A 15,587-nucleotide genomic window follows, 5' to 3' on the forward strand; every position below is an offset into this window, starting at 1 on the left:
AGGCACTACTTACAGTATAACACTTTGTGGTTAGAACTAATCACCACAGCTTGATCAGAGAGTTACTTCAGCTATCCAGCAAAAGGAGCTTACCAAGTTGTTAGGCTTAGACTATGAAGTTAAGTTCAAGAGAGGGGCTGAGAACCGAGTTGCTGATGCTCTTTCTAAACAATTTGAAGGGGTGCAAGAAGAAGAAACAATTTCTTTGCATGCTAAATTACAAGCTATCAGCTCATCGGTTCCAACTTGGGTGCAAGACATCACAACCAGTTATGAAGGTGACACGTTTGCTTCCGATCTTATTACTCAGTTGGTGGTAGACTTACAAGGTCCTAATCTGTGGCACTATCAATCTGGGATCTTGCGGAAGAAAGGAAAATATATGTGGGATCTATTGGCACACTAAGACAACAACTACTACATGTTTTTCATAGCTCACCATTAGGAGGTCATTCCGGTCAGTTAGGAACACTTAAGAGGTTATCCGGGGTGTTTTATTGGTCTCTTATGAAACAGATGATAATCAATTATGTTGCAGAATGTGATATATTGTCAGAGGAGCAAAGATGAGGCTATAGCATATCCTGGTCTTCTTCAACCACTTCCTATTCCCAACCAAGCATGGACTCATATTAGTATGGAGTTTATAGAGGGCTAAGTCTCAAGGAAAGGATGTCGTTTTGGTGGTAGTTGACAGGTTCACAAAATCAGCACATTTCATAGCCATATCTCATCCTTATACTGCAACTATTGTGGCTGATAAGTTTGGAAGAAGGTACAGACCTTACATGGTACCCCTACTTCTATAGTCACTAATAGAGACAATGTGTTTCTTAGCAATTTTTGGCAATCTTTGTTCAAACTAAAGGTGGTTCAATTGTCCTATAACTCTGCTTAATACCCGCAAACAGACGGCCAAACAGAAAAGGTGAACAGGTGTATTGAAACTTATTTGAGGTGTATGACTAGCAGCAGACCTACTAATTAGAAGAGGTGGTTATATTTTGCTGAATGGTGGTACAACACTAACTTCCATAGTAGTCTCCAATGCACATCTTTTGAAGCCTTGTATGGTTATTCTCCACCTTAACTGTCTCTTGGGCCTCTCTTAGACACTGTGGTGCCTGCTACTGAAGATGTGATTATGCACCGACAACAAATGCAACAATTATTAAAGGACAATCTCCACAAGGCTCATGAGAGGATGAAGTATTTTGCTGATCATCAGAGAACTGAAAGGGAGTTCCAAGTTGGTGATATAGTGTATTTGAAGTTGCAACCCTATCGGCAAACTTCCTTAGCTCTGAGGAAGAACCTTAAGTTGAGTTCAAAATATTATGGGCCTTATCTGGTAATCAACAGGATTGGACTAGTTGCTTACAAGCTAGCTCCTCCACCTTCTTCCAAGGTGTATCCTGTCTTTCATGTTTCACTTCTGAAGAAAAAGGTTGGTTCTAGAGTGGTGGTTCAATCAACCCTGCCCATGACTAATGTTGAAGGCATTCTTGTCAAGCCTGTTGCCATTTTGCAGAGGCAGCTGGTACAGAGGGAAAATTCAGTTGATGTTAAACTCCTGATCCAATGGTCTAACTTACCTCCTGAAGATGCTACCTAGGAGGATTTTGAGTTCATCAAGGCTAAGTTTCCAGAGTTCATAGCTAATCCTTGAGGACAAGGATTATTTGATGTCGTCGGGTATGTTATGCTTTCAAATAAAGAGCAAATAAAGTTTTGTAGTTATGAGGATTCGATATGGGGGGCGGACGAGTAATAACAATCCATTCAATAGACGGCTGAGATTGGAAGTTGTTTAATGAGCTTGAAGGGATACGATGCTGCCAGCTCAGGCAAGGTGTTTATAAGTCTAACAACCAGGAGAGAAGAAGGCCAACGAATCAATTGGTATTTTTCTCGTTTCTTTTCTCTTTCTTCTTCTTCTCCCTCGGTCTAAATTCTTCTTCTTATCTTCTTCTGCAGATATGAAGCTCATCTACGGAATCCCAGTAGAGTAGTTCAATTCAGTACTCATATTTCTATTCTTAGTTGTAATAGTTTGAAGTTTTACTAATATAAATCAGAAAATTATCCCAAAAAAGGTTGTTGTTGATTTTATTCTAGTTTAGATCTTGACATACAACAATCTAAAACTTGAATTTACACGATTAGGAATTAGGTCAAAAATATCAAACCAACTAATGCAGCAGAAAAATACAAACTCTAAGATGCTTGTAGTTTCCTTCGTTTTATTCTTTCTAGCGCACCAAGAGGGCCATCACTATCTTTATTCTTGTCAGTAGAGTCGTCTTCTGCTTCATCACCTTTGTTGTCCCTCTTACGGATTAGACCTCCAAACACTGCATCAGGGACTTCTTTCAGTGCAATTTCAACCTTATCATCATCCTCTTCAGAATCACTTTCCTCAGGTAGCTCAATATCCTCATTGTTTGCAGTGACTTTCTGTCCATTTGACTCAACTACTCCTGCACTAACAAATCCAACTACCCGACTCTGTTCTTTGCTCTTTGTATCATTTTCAGGCGCTAACTGCCTTTCAAGAGCTGCCATACGTCCTTTGCTTCCTCAAGGGTCTGCATCTGATCCTTTTGCATGAGATCCTCCGGTAGGATAAAATGTGTCTGCAGGTATAAGAAGCATGTCAGTCAGTATGGTCAATCAACAAATGCACAAATGTGAAAATATACAAAACTATTAAAAGGATGTGTATTAAGGAAAGTATGGGTCTACACCACAGGTCTGCCTTAAACCCATACTTATTTCCCTAAACTATGGGTCTACCGATAGCAGATCATTTGAGAACTCCATGGAGCATGCTATTTGCATATGATTGTATCATTGAAAAACTAGCAAGGATATTAACCAAAAACTAGAACTATAGAGAAGCTAACACTCTAGAGAGTGAGGGTTAGTGGAGTAAGACAGAACAGAGGAACTTCAAGTTTAGCTTGCAAAAGAACGAATAACAAGTGAGATTGGATAGGTTTGTGGTAACTACTACAAACAACTCAAATATTCTTTTTGATAGGTCCAATAATTCAAATATCTCAAATCTTCCCCAAAAAGATGCAATGATAGATGAAAGTTGAGCATAAAGGACTAAAATAGGATAATTCAAATGGAGCACTGCTCCATAGGAGTTCTATATAACGATTCTGAGAGATGCGACAATGTTGTAAGAGTGGTTGGTTCTCAACAGCCTAATATATACTTATCGGTGTTTCACAAATACGTATGTTAAAGAAAATGTGTGATCTTACCAGAAACTAATTAGAAATGATCAAAGCAAAACTAGGACATAAGCACAGATGTAAGAGGATAAATTATAAGGTGATCACCTAAGATGGTTCAGCCATATTTTACGTAGACCTCCAAATTCATGGATCCAGTAGTGTGACATGTGACAATTTGAGGTGCTAAAAGAGGAGGTGGATCCAAAATCACAAAGAAGTTGTCTCAAGAGACCTAAATCTCTCATAAATGTACATTTAGGTCAGAAAAAAGAACATAATGAACAAATGACCACTATAGGAGATACCAACTTGTTGGGGTAAGGCTTGGTAATTGTTAGAAAACTTGCATTAGATCTAATATTTGCCAGAAGTCCTCTTGGTTTGGGCTAAAGACATTTATATCACTGAAGGGATATTGTGAGATTTAGAGAACCCTAAATTCGCCTTAAAAGACAAGTAATTGTTTTTCAATATTGGACTGCATGGACAAGAATATAACGGAATATGTATATAGAGGATTCTTACAACCCCTAGTATGAGATTAAGTATAGTTGACTGATTTGATTGATCTAATATACCAAGTCCATGATAGTTCATACACCGAGAAGTTAAAAATGGTAGTTACTTAAGCTAAATACTACATTATGAGCCCTTCCTATTTTCAAAAAATTTCCTGCCATAAAACAGAAGTAGCTCTAACAGTAGGTTTCCCAGTGACCCAGTTTAATCAGAAGCAAGGTTGTCATCTTCCAAAGTTAATTATATGCCATGTTGGATGATACACATTGTAAAGTAATTATTTTATCCTGATTAAGTTCGCACTAGCATTCTAACCAGATTATTACTCTTCTTACACAATCCTTCCTATTAGAAGCCATCAAGTACCAAATCAATTTCCCTCCTCCACCTTCTTTTATGCCGCAAGTACACTCTAATTCTTTTTTGGATAAACTATGCCACAAGTACTCTTTGGTCTTAATTCTTTGTGAGAATACGATTGAGCTCCTTAATTTACTGATCTCAAGGACATCACAGATGGCTAACTTAATGATTAATTGAGTATTTTTTTACCTGGCTGTAGCTTGCAGATACACTCCTCTTCACACAGAGCATCTCGCGGAAGGTATCCTCGTTACCATGCTGCACCTCAAACTCATGCCACTTGTTCCAGAAATCATGGTCAGATCTAGGGTCTGCAAATTGTGATGAGTGCTTGTGTAGTGCACGAGCACGATCAATCGCTCCTAGGCTCTTCTCAAGTTCAGCATACTTTAAGCACATAACTTTCACGTCCTTGTCTGGAAGCCCAGACTCAATTGCTTGTTCATATATCTCCCGTGTTCTTGGAACACCAAATATCTCAGCTGCACGAGCTATATAGATCTCGTACATGCTCAATTTCTCATTTGCTGGAACAGCTTTTGTAGCTTGATCATAAACCCTCATAGCCCGCTTCGCAAGACCATAGTCTTCCTCTAATTTAGCATATTGAAGATACAGTGGCTTCACAGCATCAGCAGGGGTCTGGTGGGAATGGAAACAGTACAAGATGAGTATCCAAACATAGTTTGACAAACAGAATTTACGGAACGTGCTTTAAGATGCAACTACGCAGACAAGAAGCAGTTAGACATTAAATAAGAGCCTCTGCTAACAGCATTAAGCAAAATTTCTCCCATAATTTGGAAGTGCAATTATCACCCAAGACATGGCCAATGTAGGATTCTAGACTATAACAACAGATTTATGTGATATCAGCAAATTACAGGCAACATAGGTGAAGCTGCGTGTATATTCATTGTGCATCAAAAATAAATATAAAATGCACACAGGTAGACATGACAAGACCTCAAACTAAACCCTAAGGAAAAAAAATCAAGATGCGCAGCACAATGCATAAAATGATTCAATGAGCTGTCTAACCACTTTTGCGCCCTTATCCAGGTAGAATACTATCATATAAAAAGTAGAGGATGATGAAAGACCAAAAGGATAATTTGGAAAGTAACTGAAGAATAAGATATACGGTGGCTGAAGGAAGATAGATTTCCGGACACTTCTTAAACAGAAACAGGTGTCTCCCAAAACATCTAGGCAGCCAACGGTTTCTCCCATCAGTTTAAACCTGTTGCTATCGTAGATCCGCCAATTTTCTTCTTTACTAACAATATTAAGTTACGCCAGAGGGGATGTTGATTGACTGACACTAAATTGCACCCAAAAAAGGGGATGTTCCTGTTGTACAAAGGGTACACAAGTCCAAGAAATTCTAATGAATATCAGATCAGTAAAGAAGGTCAAAAAAGTGGCTGGTGCCCTTGCATACGTTCAACACGCATAAGGATATGATATTGCTAATGAGAAGCAAATGTGCCAATATTAGAGCGATGGCAAAATCTCCACATATTCATTAAGGTAGTTGGAGAAAAACAAGGAAAAACTCATGAGATTTTTAAACATCACTTGAGAACCTAACATCCAATTAAAACAGCGAATCATTGAATTCCAAAAATCATTACCATATTGGAGCAAAAAAGAACGATTTTACAATTCAGATTTATATCATAGAAAACTAATGTTATATTTGTTGACTGAACAAATAAAACATATTGTCATATACATACCTGTTCAACAGCATGCTCAAATAACTCTCTAGCTCGTTCCAACTTTGACTTCCCATATCTCTTCACAAATTTGGAAAGATAGGTAACCCATATATCCTTAACATGTGGGTACTTGAAGATCTTCACACCCCTCTCGTAAACCTTGAATGCATCCTCAAAGTACTTGTGATCCTAGACAAAATGAATACCAGATATTATAGGTTAAATCCAATTGCACCAGAGAGAAAAGATATCCAAAATTCTTTTCTCGAGTTTTTGCATTTTGACCTCAAATGTATGCATTTTTTTATCTTCACTTTATCCTCTTGTTTTTTTAATCATTTACATCCGATCTTTCAATGTCTATTGTGAAATCATAGAAATCTCATTTTCTGATGGATAAAAATAGTAATTACATTATCAGAAAAACAGGCAGAGTAAAAGGAGAGACTATTCACACATGGAAAATCAATAGAAGGGCTAACCCAGCAGCAATAGTGAAGCCATCCAGTAGATAGTAACTAACTATACAAAAGGCTCCTTCTTAATGGAAAATCAATAACAGTAAAGATTTTTGAGTCATAAAAGTAAGAGTTGAAGGATTTCATGTTGTAAGCAGACATTAGGATAGCATCACACAGCATAAGGCCATTGCCCCACTAATGGGATTTGTGTAAAAGTCTAAAAGATACTATTAAGAAACAAACCAAGTAGCTAGTAGTTCTTTAATAAATTCATATACTTTGTTGTTTAGTTTCCTAGTGAGGAGAAGTGACAAATGGGATACTCCACATTCTAGTGGGGGAGAGGATCTTGAATAGCTGTTTGATTGCAGAAGCTCTATGTTACCTACACAATGAAACTTCTCAGCCAATTATTCACAGCTTCTATCAAGAATCCTTCTTAGTGACAATTTAGCATCCCAAGAGTATTCTCAAATCAACAAGTATGCAGATTGGAGATCTTTTTCAATCTGGAGATTACTAAGCTTACTAATGTTGCCTTCCATCTTTCTCCCACTACTGGCCCCTTATTCCTTTTCCTTGTCAATTTTTTCCTTCCAATCCCACTTCCGTTTTGGGAATTCAATCCCTAATTTGCCCCTCACAGAATTAAATCTTCTAAAGTTCTGCAAATAACTTAAGACTAGAGGGTAAATCGTGGAAAATAACTGGCGAAGATACAACCAGGAAATGGTTCATACATTAGATATGCAAAATGCAAAGAACTCCCCCATTCTTTTAAGAGCACGTAAAACAGTAGGATGATACGTAAGTAAAGATTAGAATGAAATTCATACCTCCAGAAGTACTGCATAATTTATTATAAGCTGTGGTGTAGCAATTCTCAGAATCAAAATTCGCTCATAGACCACACGAGTTGACTCTAAGCTTCCTAGATTCTCCTCCAAATCCACAAACAGTAACCAAAGCCTTAGAGATTTGTGTAGCTTAATTTGCACTGGTTCATATCCATCAGCAGCAACTGCATGTTAAAACATGAAGAGAGCACCAAGAGTTAGCCCAAATATCCATACAGCATCAATCGACTGAAAATGAAATCAGATATCTAGATTCCTCAGTCAAAATATACTAAATGTTTTCCTAAAACTTTTCAGCTTCAATTTTAAAGACTTAGATTGGTCATGGAGTTCAAAGAAAATAATTAAAAGCATATGATTAGTTTTATAGCAAGGAGTGTACAAAAATAGAGACAAAATTTACTTTGCTAAGTTTCAGTTTCAAGAGAAATTGCCCACTCAAAGAGACATAATTTGCCTGGTTGCTAATTAGGAAGGCATGCCTTATACATGAGGCATCACAGAAAAGAGGTATGCAGATTTGCTCCAGGTGCTTCATGTGTGAGCAGGAAATTGAGGTAAATAACCACCTATTCCTACACTTGCTAGCAGCTACAAATCTGTAGAACATATTCTTATGTACACTTAGGGGTTGTTTGGTTGGGAACAAGTTATCCCAGGATTAGTTATCATTGGATAACTTATCCCATCACTATGGTATAAATGGTGGGATAAGATATCTCAAACATGGCAACCAAACAAGACATCAAAATTTAATACCAAGACTACTTCTTTATCCCATGACTATTTATTCTTATCCCTCACATCAAACGATCCTTAAGGGTTAGCTGGGTGATGGCTAATGCAAAAAGACTACTCTGGAGATCTTGAACAGTTGGTCAGGAATTGGAAGCAGGGGCAGGAAGGAAGAATGGTGGAAGACTATCCCAGCATGTATTTGGCGGACCATTTGGGAAGAAAGGAATGCTAGGTGTCTTGAAGGGAAAAATATCAACTTTCAGAAGATAAAAATGAATTAAATTAGCCTTCTATTTTTTGGTGTAAAGAAGATTTGGAAAGGGCAGTGGTAAATTTAGTTGATTTCCTAGGAGAATTGTAATCTGACTACCCTTATGGGGGTGTGCCCACTATGTGGGATGTAAGTTTCCAATTCATCATTTCTTAGGATGACAGAATTTTTTGTGAATACAAAGTTACCCTTATCTCAAAAAAAAAAATGGAATCACTCGCTGTCTGGATTTTTTCCAAATGCAAGCTTTTTTCTTACTACTTGCTACTTCTGTAGATTTTTTTTTTTTTGGATGAAGAATTACTTCGGTAGATTGTTTTACTTCAAAAGTAACACGACATCCACATTCAAAATTTTAGTTCCTGATGAATGGTAATACCAATATAGTACGTCTTTGTATTCCATGACTCAATTAGATCTAATGCTGAACTATTATTTAAGCTTGATGGGCTAAATACTTACTTAACAAGTGACAAGAATAAAGGAACAGTCATGAAAAAAGAAAGAGCACAGATACAAAGGGAAAGTCAGAATTACCTCTCCGTTTGACCTCAACAGTTGGTTCAGCAGTGGCACGTCTCATCAGTTCTAGAGCACCCTTGAAATTCCTGTGACGTAGTTCCATCTCGGCCCATTCACACCAAACACTAGCCAGATGATCAACGGTTTTATAATTCACCTGCACTGCCTTATCAAAGATGACTCTTGCATTTGCATTATCCTTATGGTTTTCATAAAGTTTTGCAAATGCAACCCACAAAGTATGCGGCTTCCCCACAGCTTTCATTGGGTCAATAGTTCTAACTGCCTCAGTGAACGTTAATAATTGCTTTGTCGGATTCCCTTCGAATAGTTTTACCCTTCTATGCCACTGTTCTACATTATGCGGATTTTGCCTCAAAAGGACACTATTCGCAAGCTCTGGCCTCCTATCCATATGATGTTCTAGCCTCGCTAATCTCAAGTCAATATCCTTATCATCATTCAGCCAAAACTCTTTAAGCTTCTTCTTCAATTTTGCCACATTCAACCTATCATCCTCCTCATCCACATCTTCCTCTGCCCCAACCTCACCGTTACTACCTTCACCCTCCACCTCACTATATCACTCATCTCCTCCATTTTCAAGGCAAGCATACTCTCCTCAAACTGGGAGTACGCATCAAAGATAACACTAAAATCCCTAACAGTCACCACAGTTGTCATACCTTCTTCGAAAATATCTCTCGCCTTCTCAACCAACTTCCCCCTAATGTAATAATCCGCCAACGACGTCCAAAGCCTCCCAACCTCATCGGTAAACTTCTTAATCCCTCCTCTAATTATCGCATCCACATTCAAACCTGATATTTCTGTAGCATGTTGTGTTAACAAGTCACACAGCTCCAACCAAAGCCTATGTTTAGTCTTTCTTTAATGGAATAAAACCGATCATCATTTAATACACCAGCTAACCTCTCTGCCGCCTCCTGGCACAGCTCAGAATTCAACAAAAACTCAAGCAAATCCTCAATATGGGAAGGGTCATACTTCAAGTGCCTCCTATAAACCCTAAGTGATGTTTCAATAGGAATTCCCCTTTGACTAACAAACACTAAATAATGTTCCCAAATCCTATCATGCTGAGTAACAGGAAATGCACACAATGCTCTATCGAAAGTGCGTCTAGTTCGTGTAACGAGCTTCTGTTGAGTTAAACTCACCAAGTACATGATCCAAATCCGTGGCATTTTGTGCATTGTAACAAGCGCTCTCTCGAAAGTGTTGTTTAGAGCTTGGTACAGGGAGTGGTTGATTGGAAGATTCCGAACTAACTCCAGACATTCGCGGAGATACGCATGCCATATTTTGTTGCTTCCGGGGAGAGCTTGTAGACCAACTCGTCTCCTACAGGTGGTGCACCTGTTTGGCCCTTCCTTAGCCTTCTCAACTTGTACACTCTCTACTGGTGCCGCAACTTGTGTGGGTATAACCAGGGACTCTGCAGGACCTTCCTGCACGGTTACAGCAACATCAACAGCTTTCACACAAGCACTTGAACTTCCATTCACAAAGTTTTCAATAGATGAAGCAGCAAAGTTTGCTTGTTCTTGCTTGAATATCATATCCTTGTAGCACTTTGAGTACATTGTCATTGTTGCTGCAGTACCGAAAAACCCACAATTGTTAACACAAAGGACAGGAGCTTGGCAGCCTGTATCATTTTGCTCCATATTGAATTTTCCTGCAACAAAAGGATGACATTAATTTACCATTCCAGCAACAGCCAAATGTGAAAATTCCCAATCATGTTACCCCACTATTGATCAGTATGTGCTCTTATAGAGAACAAGCTGACTGCATTTAGCCAATATTCAGCTAAAGGCCATTAGCACATATTGACCGAGCCATAGAATCAGAATTGTATAGTATACCAAGTTATATTGGAAGATCAAACTCCCAATTTCCTTGAAAGGCAATTGCCACAATTAACTATGGTAATTCATCAGCTGCTACACGATTATAGACTGCATTCACAAAACAACAGTGTAATCCCACAGGTGGAGTCTGGGTAGAGTGTACACAGACCGTACCCCTACCTTGTGGAGGACTGCATTCACGAAACCTATAAACTAAATCGATTAAATCAGTTACTAGCATGGGGGAAAGGCAAGCTGCAAAAAACACCTTGAGAAAATGGGAACTCAAATATACCAAAGCTAAGTGTGTCATTCCATATGGGTGCATCCTAATGGCTTGAGAATCAACAAATACCTACCTGCCAGTTAACATCGTAACCAAAATACCTACTAATTTCATTAACCATGGATTGCCGCTACATTTTGTCTACCAGTTGAATCATGCCTTTAAAAACCACCACCAAGAACAACACAACTATAGACCCACCTTGTGTTGTGCCACCCCACAAATACATCAATAAGATCACCACTGGCCCATAGTCCAGAAGAGTTTGACATGAATGTACCCATTAAAAGAAATAAGAAAGGAACACAAGCAACATGGTTAGCATAGGACACTGTTCCATTCAGTTGAAAGCCTGTAATAGGGGACCTGTTTACCAAGGATAGTGCCCATCCTCCCTTGCCACGTCTTTGTTAGTTCCGACATAACAAATTTACCTCGCGGGGCATTTTTAAATTCAGGGTTGGACCATCTTCAAAGAATTAACTACCTTTGGTATAGAATTCTAGTATTCTACCACAACTAAATCTACCTTTACAGAAGACCAACTTTTGGAAGCCAAGAGCATAGAACAATGAAGAGGTCCAAGATAAAATCTTCAGAGAGGTCAAACAGACAAGTGAGCAAGCTAAGTACTTGTATGGTCATGTAAAAAATGCATGGTCAGATCTCAGAAGGTTGAAGGGGAACTTTGCAGATTAACAGGACACATCAAAAGGAAGCTGGGTCTAAGAAGAACGACAAAGAAAATAATGACCGACAGCTGAAGGCGGTGTCACCCAGGGAAATGCTGAAAACAGATGGATGTGTTTAGGAGGTAGTGAATTGAAAGCAATCAAACTAAGCTCCGCAATTGATTGACAGAACTACCTCCACATGCTCCTCTAACCTCTGTAACAAATAAGCTTAGGCAAAAAAAAATAAGATGCAACATATTTCCATTTAGAACACTCTAGAAAACAAGGATTTCAAAATAAGTAAAGAGCAAGACAGAATATATGCATTACAAGTTTAGTCATAGTTTGATAAATGAGGATCAAGTGGGAATTAGACAACTCAAAGAAATGTGATGTGAATAAGATGACAAAAATGGAGGAACTATATGGGAATGCTATGGAATATGAAGAATATCCTATGTTGCTCGGACTCTTCAAAAATGACAACGGGTACGTGTCGGATTCACCAAAAGTAGTGTATTTTTGAAGAATCCGAGACGGGTGCGGCTTCAAAAGTGAAGAGCCCGCGCAACTAAGAGAGTATCAAATAAACTAAAATGCAAGTGTAAAAAACTGTAAAACCAACAACGATAGATGGAGGGAATGTTTGGCCTCGGAGACCCATGTAAGAATAGATCTTAAGTTATCCTAATTCATGATCGAACACGATAAGAAATGATCGGATCCTGCATGCGGTTAGGATAACATGAAAGAATAACCTCCAAAGATGGTTTGATCATCCTATGCAGGCTTCAATATGTACATACTCCAGTGCAAAAAATATGGATATTGGAGGTGCAATGGAGGACCATACAAACATAAAAACACATAGAAGAAAATTTTCTCAAAAGACCTACAGTTCCACCGGATAAGCACGAACTTACATTAGTTGCTTGTCAAGAGTCTTCTTATACTCTTCTTATTCTGTATAAACTTGATTGTTTGTGCTGAGATAAAGATCAAACTGCGTCTAATTTAGCAAATCTATAATTCTACTTATAGACAAATCATTCAGTAACCAAAAAAAAGTATCTCGCACAGATCAGAATACATACAAGAGAACAACTTGTGGATTGAGGCATAGTAGACTGACACCAATGCACCAAAGTTATTACCCTTTCTCCCCAATCTCTCTTCTAAATGGAAAACTTAAATACTATTGAACTCAGCCAATAAATTAAATCCAATATCCATGCTATGGATTAGTAGTTAATTTTTTTATTTATAAAGTAAGGTATTTCATTCACAAAAGGGCATCAAGAAGATGCATAGTTACAACTTACAATGAAAGAAAAACTGAGATAAAGAAAAAGGAAATTCCTTTACAGTAAATCAATCTAAGACAAGGGAACCAATAAACTCCATAAATTATTTGGTGCTACATACATTAGCCACTCTAAGTAAGATTGGCATCTGGTTTTGATAGTCAGTTTTTTATACAGTTTCTCAACGAATGTTCTTGATAATAGCTATATAAAACGAAGAAAAATAGATGCTTAGCATCATGAATGCCAGAGCTAGAGGTTGATCTTACAAAACCAATTAGGCAAAACTCATAGCAAAGGAACATATATATTTTGCTATTTGGTTGGTTTGGATTCAAGTATAGGTTAAACCTGACTGCTGAGTGAACTGACCAATATCACAAGCTGGACAAAAAAGGGTACACCATGAAAAATCAGAAACGCAGAAACCCCAAACATCTCAAATAAAAAAAAAAACTCAGTATTAACTACCCACAACCAAAATTCACTTTGAAACAAAATAAAAAGAAATGCCAAACTCACCTGTTTGATGAAGACACAACAAAAATCCGATATTTATAAGATTTTCACCTCCTATCCCTTCAAAAGGAACAAACAAACATATTAAATCATACAGAACACTACACCACTTCAAAAAAATTAAAAAAAAAAAAACAAGATCAAACCCATAAAAAACCCAAAAGGGTGTTCAAAATTTGCAAATTTAAACAAACCCAGCAAGAAAAAAAATCGATGAAAAAATACTAACCCTATAAGCGAACAGGAGGAGCCGAAGAAGAAAATACGTGTCGAATTTTGATTGGATATCGTAATAGCTAATAGCCAATAAAAATAGGGAGTAGATGAAAAGACGGTGTGGGTGAGTACAGGAGATTATTGCAGAAAGTTTTACGTGTTCACAATGTTGATCGGCTTTTAACCGACTGAAATAGGTCGCATCGACAAAAATATTCTAATCGACTCGATCTATAATCAATTCATTAGTAATGTTGTGAGTTAAAATTGTCACAATTTTTTAATAGATTTGAATTGCAGAATTTGGACCCCGCAAATTTCTATTTGTTTGAGTATGTAAATAAATTGCAAATACGATCCAAGTAATAAATGCCCAAGTTTCTTTTGGATCCCAATTCCAATAGGACCCCCACGCTTCATTAGCCCATACCGCTCCCGAAAGGATTCCTATGGTTAAAAAAGTAAATCCTAAACTAATAACCCGATAACTCCAATAATCTAATTGTTGAATCAATTGGGACCTGTAATAATTTTTAGCACAAAAAAAGGAAATATTTTCGACAACATTTTCACCCAAGAAAAATGACTCGTTTAAAAAACCATTGCTCTTATAAAAAAGCTTTCTGTTTTTTCGAAATGTAATCACTAGAAGTGCTACTGATAATAACGATCCACATAAAAGGGTTGCATAGCCCAATATCATCATACTTACGTGCATTATTAACCACTCAGATTGAAGAGCAGGTACTAATATTCCAGATTGGTGTATTTCAGTTAAAATACCTGAAGTAGCAAAGCCTTGGGTCAAAATAGCACTTGGTCCAGTTATTTTACTTAAAATTAAAACATTTTTTTTTAAATATGGAATTATATGAATAAGGGAGAAACTCCATGAAAGGAAAATTAATGATTCATATAAATCGCTTAGTGGGAAATGTCCTGAAGAAATCCAACGAGTAACTAATAATCCTGTTATACAGAAAAAAGTAACTATTATGCCCTTTTCTGACGAATCGTATAGTTTTACAATTTCATTGACTAAAAAGGTTATCAAATGAATTGTAATTACAATTGAAACGATCGAAAAGGAAATGTGAGTTAATAAATGCTCTAAGGTTGAAAATATCATAAAAAATCTTTAAAAAGAAGAGTCCCTTAATTACATAATTCTAAAATGGAAATCGGGAATTGAATTCATTATAAGATCTATTTATCCTTTTTAGAAGATGCTATGCCGCCACTCGGACTCGAACCGAGATGCATTAGCACTGCTTCCTAAAAGCAGCATGTCTACCAATTTCACCATAGCGGCTTGTCTTGAACTCATAATAGCCTATGAATAAGCAATCGTTGAGATTGAGTAAGCTATTTTAGTTTAGTAATGATACAAATGGATCAATAACAATAAAAAGTTGTTCAAATAGGAATTTGAGGTTGAAGGTTCATTATTTTTTATTTGAGTTTAGAGTCTTAGTTTTTTTTATTTTTTACCTGGGACTTTCCTATATTTTATACTTTCCTCGAATTCAACTCTTGTAACTAAACCGTTCTATACTCAATTAAGGAATAGAGTTCAAAAAGTTTTTGTTTTCATTGTTTAAGTAGCAATTTCTTATTATTTTTTTCATAAATCTAAAATAAAACAAAAAAAGGATTTTGACGACAAAATAGAAAGAAAAGAACCAATTTTGCATCGCTAAAAATTCACAATTAGTCATACAAAATTTCATTAAGCAACTTTCTCTATTGGGTTAAGGGCAAGATATACATGGGGGTCTATATAATAATTCAGAGAAAATAAAAAGTGAGAAAGTTCGAGAAAACAAAAAGGTTTCAAAATAGAATCAATTACTTTCACTGAGTTCTTAACTTTCACTAAAGAATTTTATATACGTTCTTTTATAGATATGCAAATATAGAATTTTATTTGCATTTTATTCTGCAAATAGGTCGATGGGGAAAATAAAACTCCCCACCTTGGAATAGAAATGATCTTTATTCTTTTGTC

At 37.0% G+C, this 15,587-nt stretch overlaps 1 protein-coding gene across 1 annotated transcript; it reads right to left on the reverse strand.

Moving 5' to 3' along the window:
- Positions 1-2,217: 2,217 nt before the first annotated feature.
- On the reverse strand, positions 2,218-10,405 carry LOC125810326 (uncharacterized). Its single transcript, XM_049489832.1, is given in 8 exon segments — positions 2,218-2,567; positions 2,570-2,636; positions 4,320-4,772; positions 5,873-6,043; positions 7,152-7,336; positions 8,719-9,283; positions 9,286-9,593; positions 9,596-10,405. Coding segments are annotated over 8 exon segments (2,898 nt in total). The 5' UTR covers positions 10,395-10,405.
- Between the last annotated feature and the right edge of the window lie 5,182 nt (positions 10,406-15,587).

This window comes from Solanum verrucosum, unplaced genomic scaffold (genome assembly GCF_900185275.1).
Source record: "Solanum verrucosum unplaced genomic scaffold, falcon-dt-bn FXZP01000038.1, whole genome shotgun sequence".
In the NCBI taxonomy this organism is placed as follows: domain Eukaryota; kingdom Viridiplantae; phylum Streptophyta; class Magnoliopsida; order Solanales; family Solanaceae; genus Solanum; species Solanum verrucosum.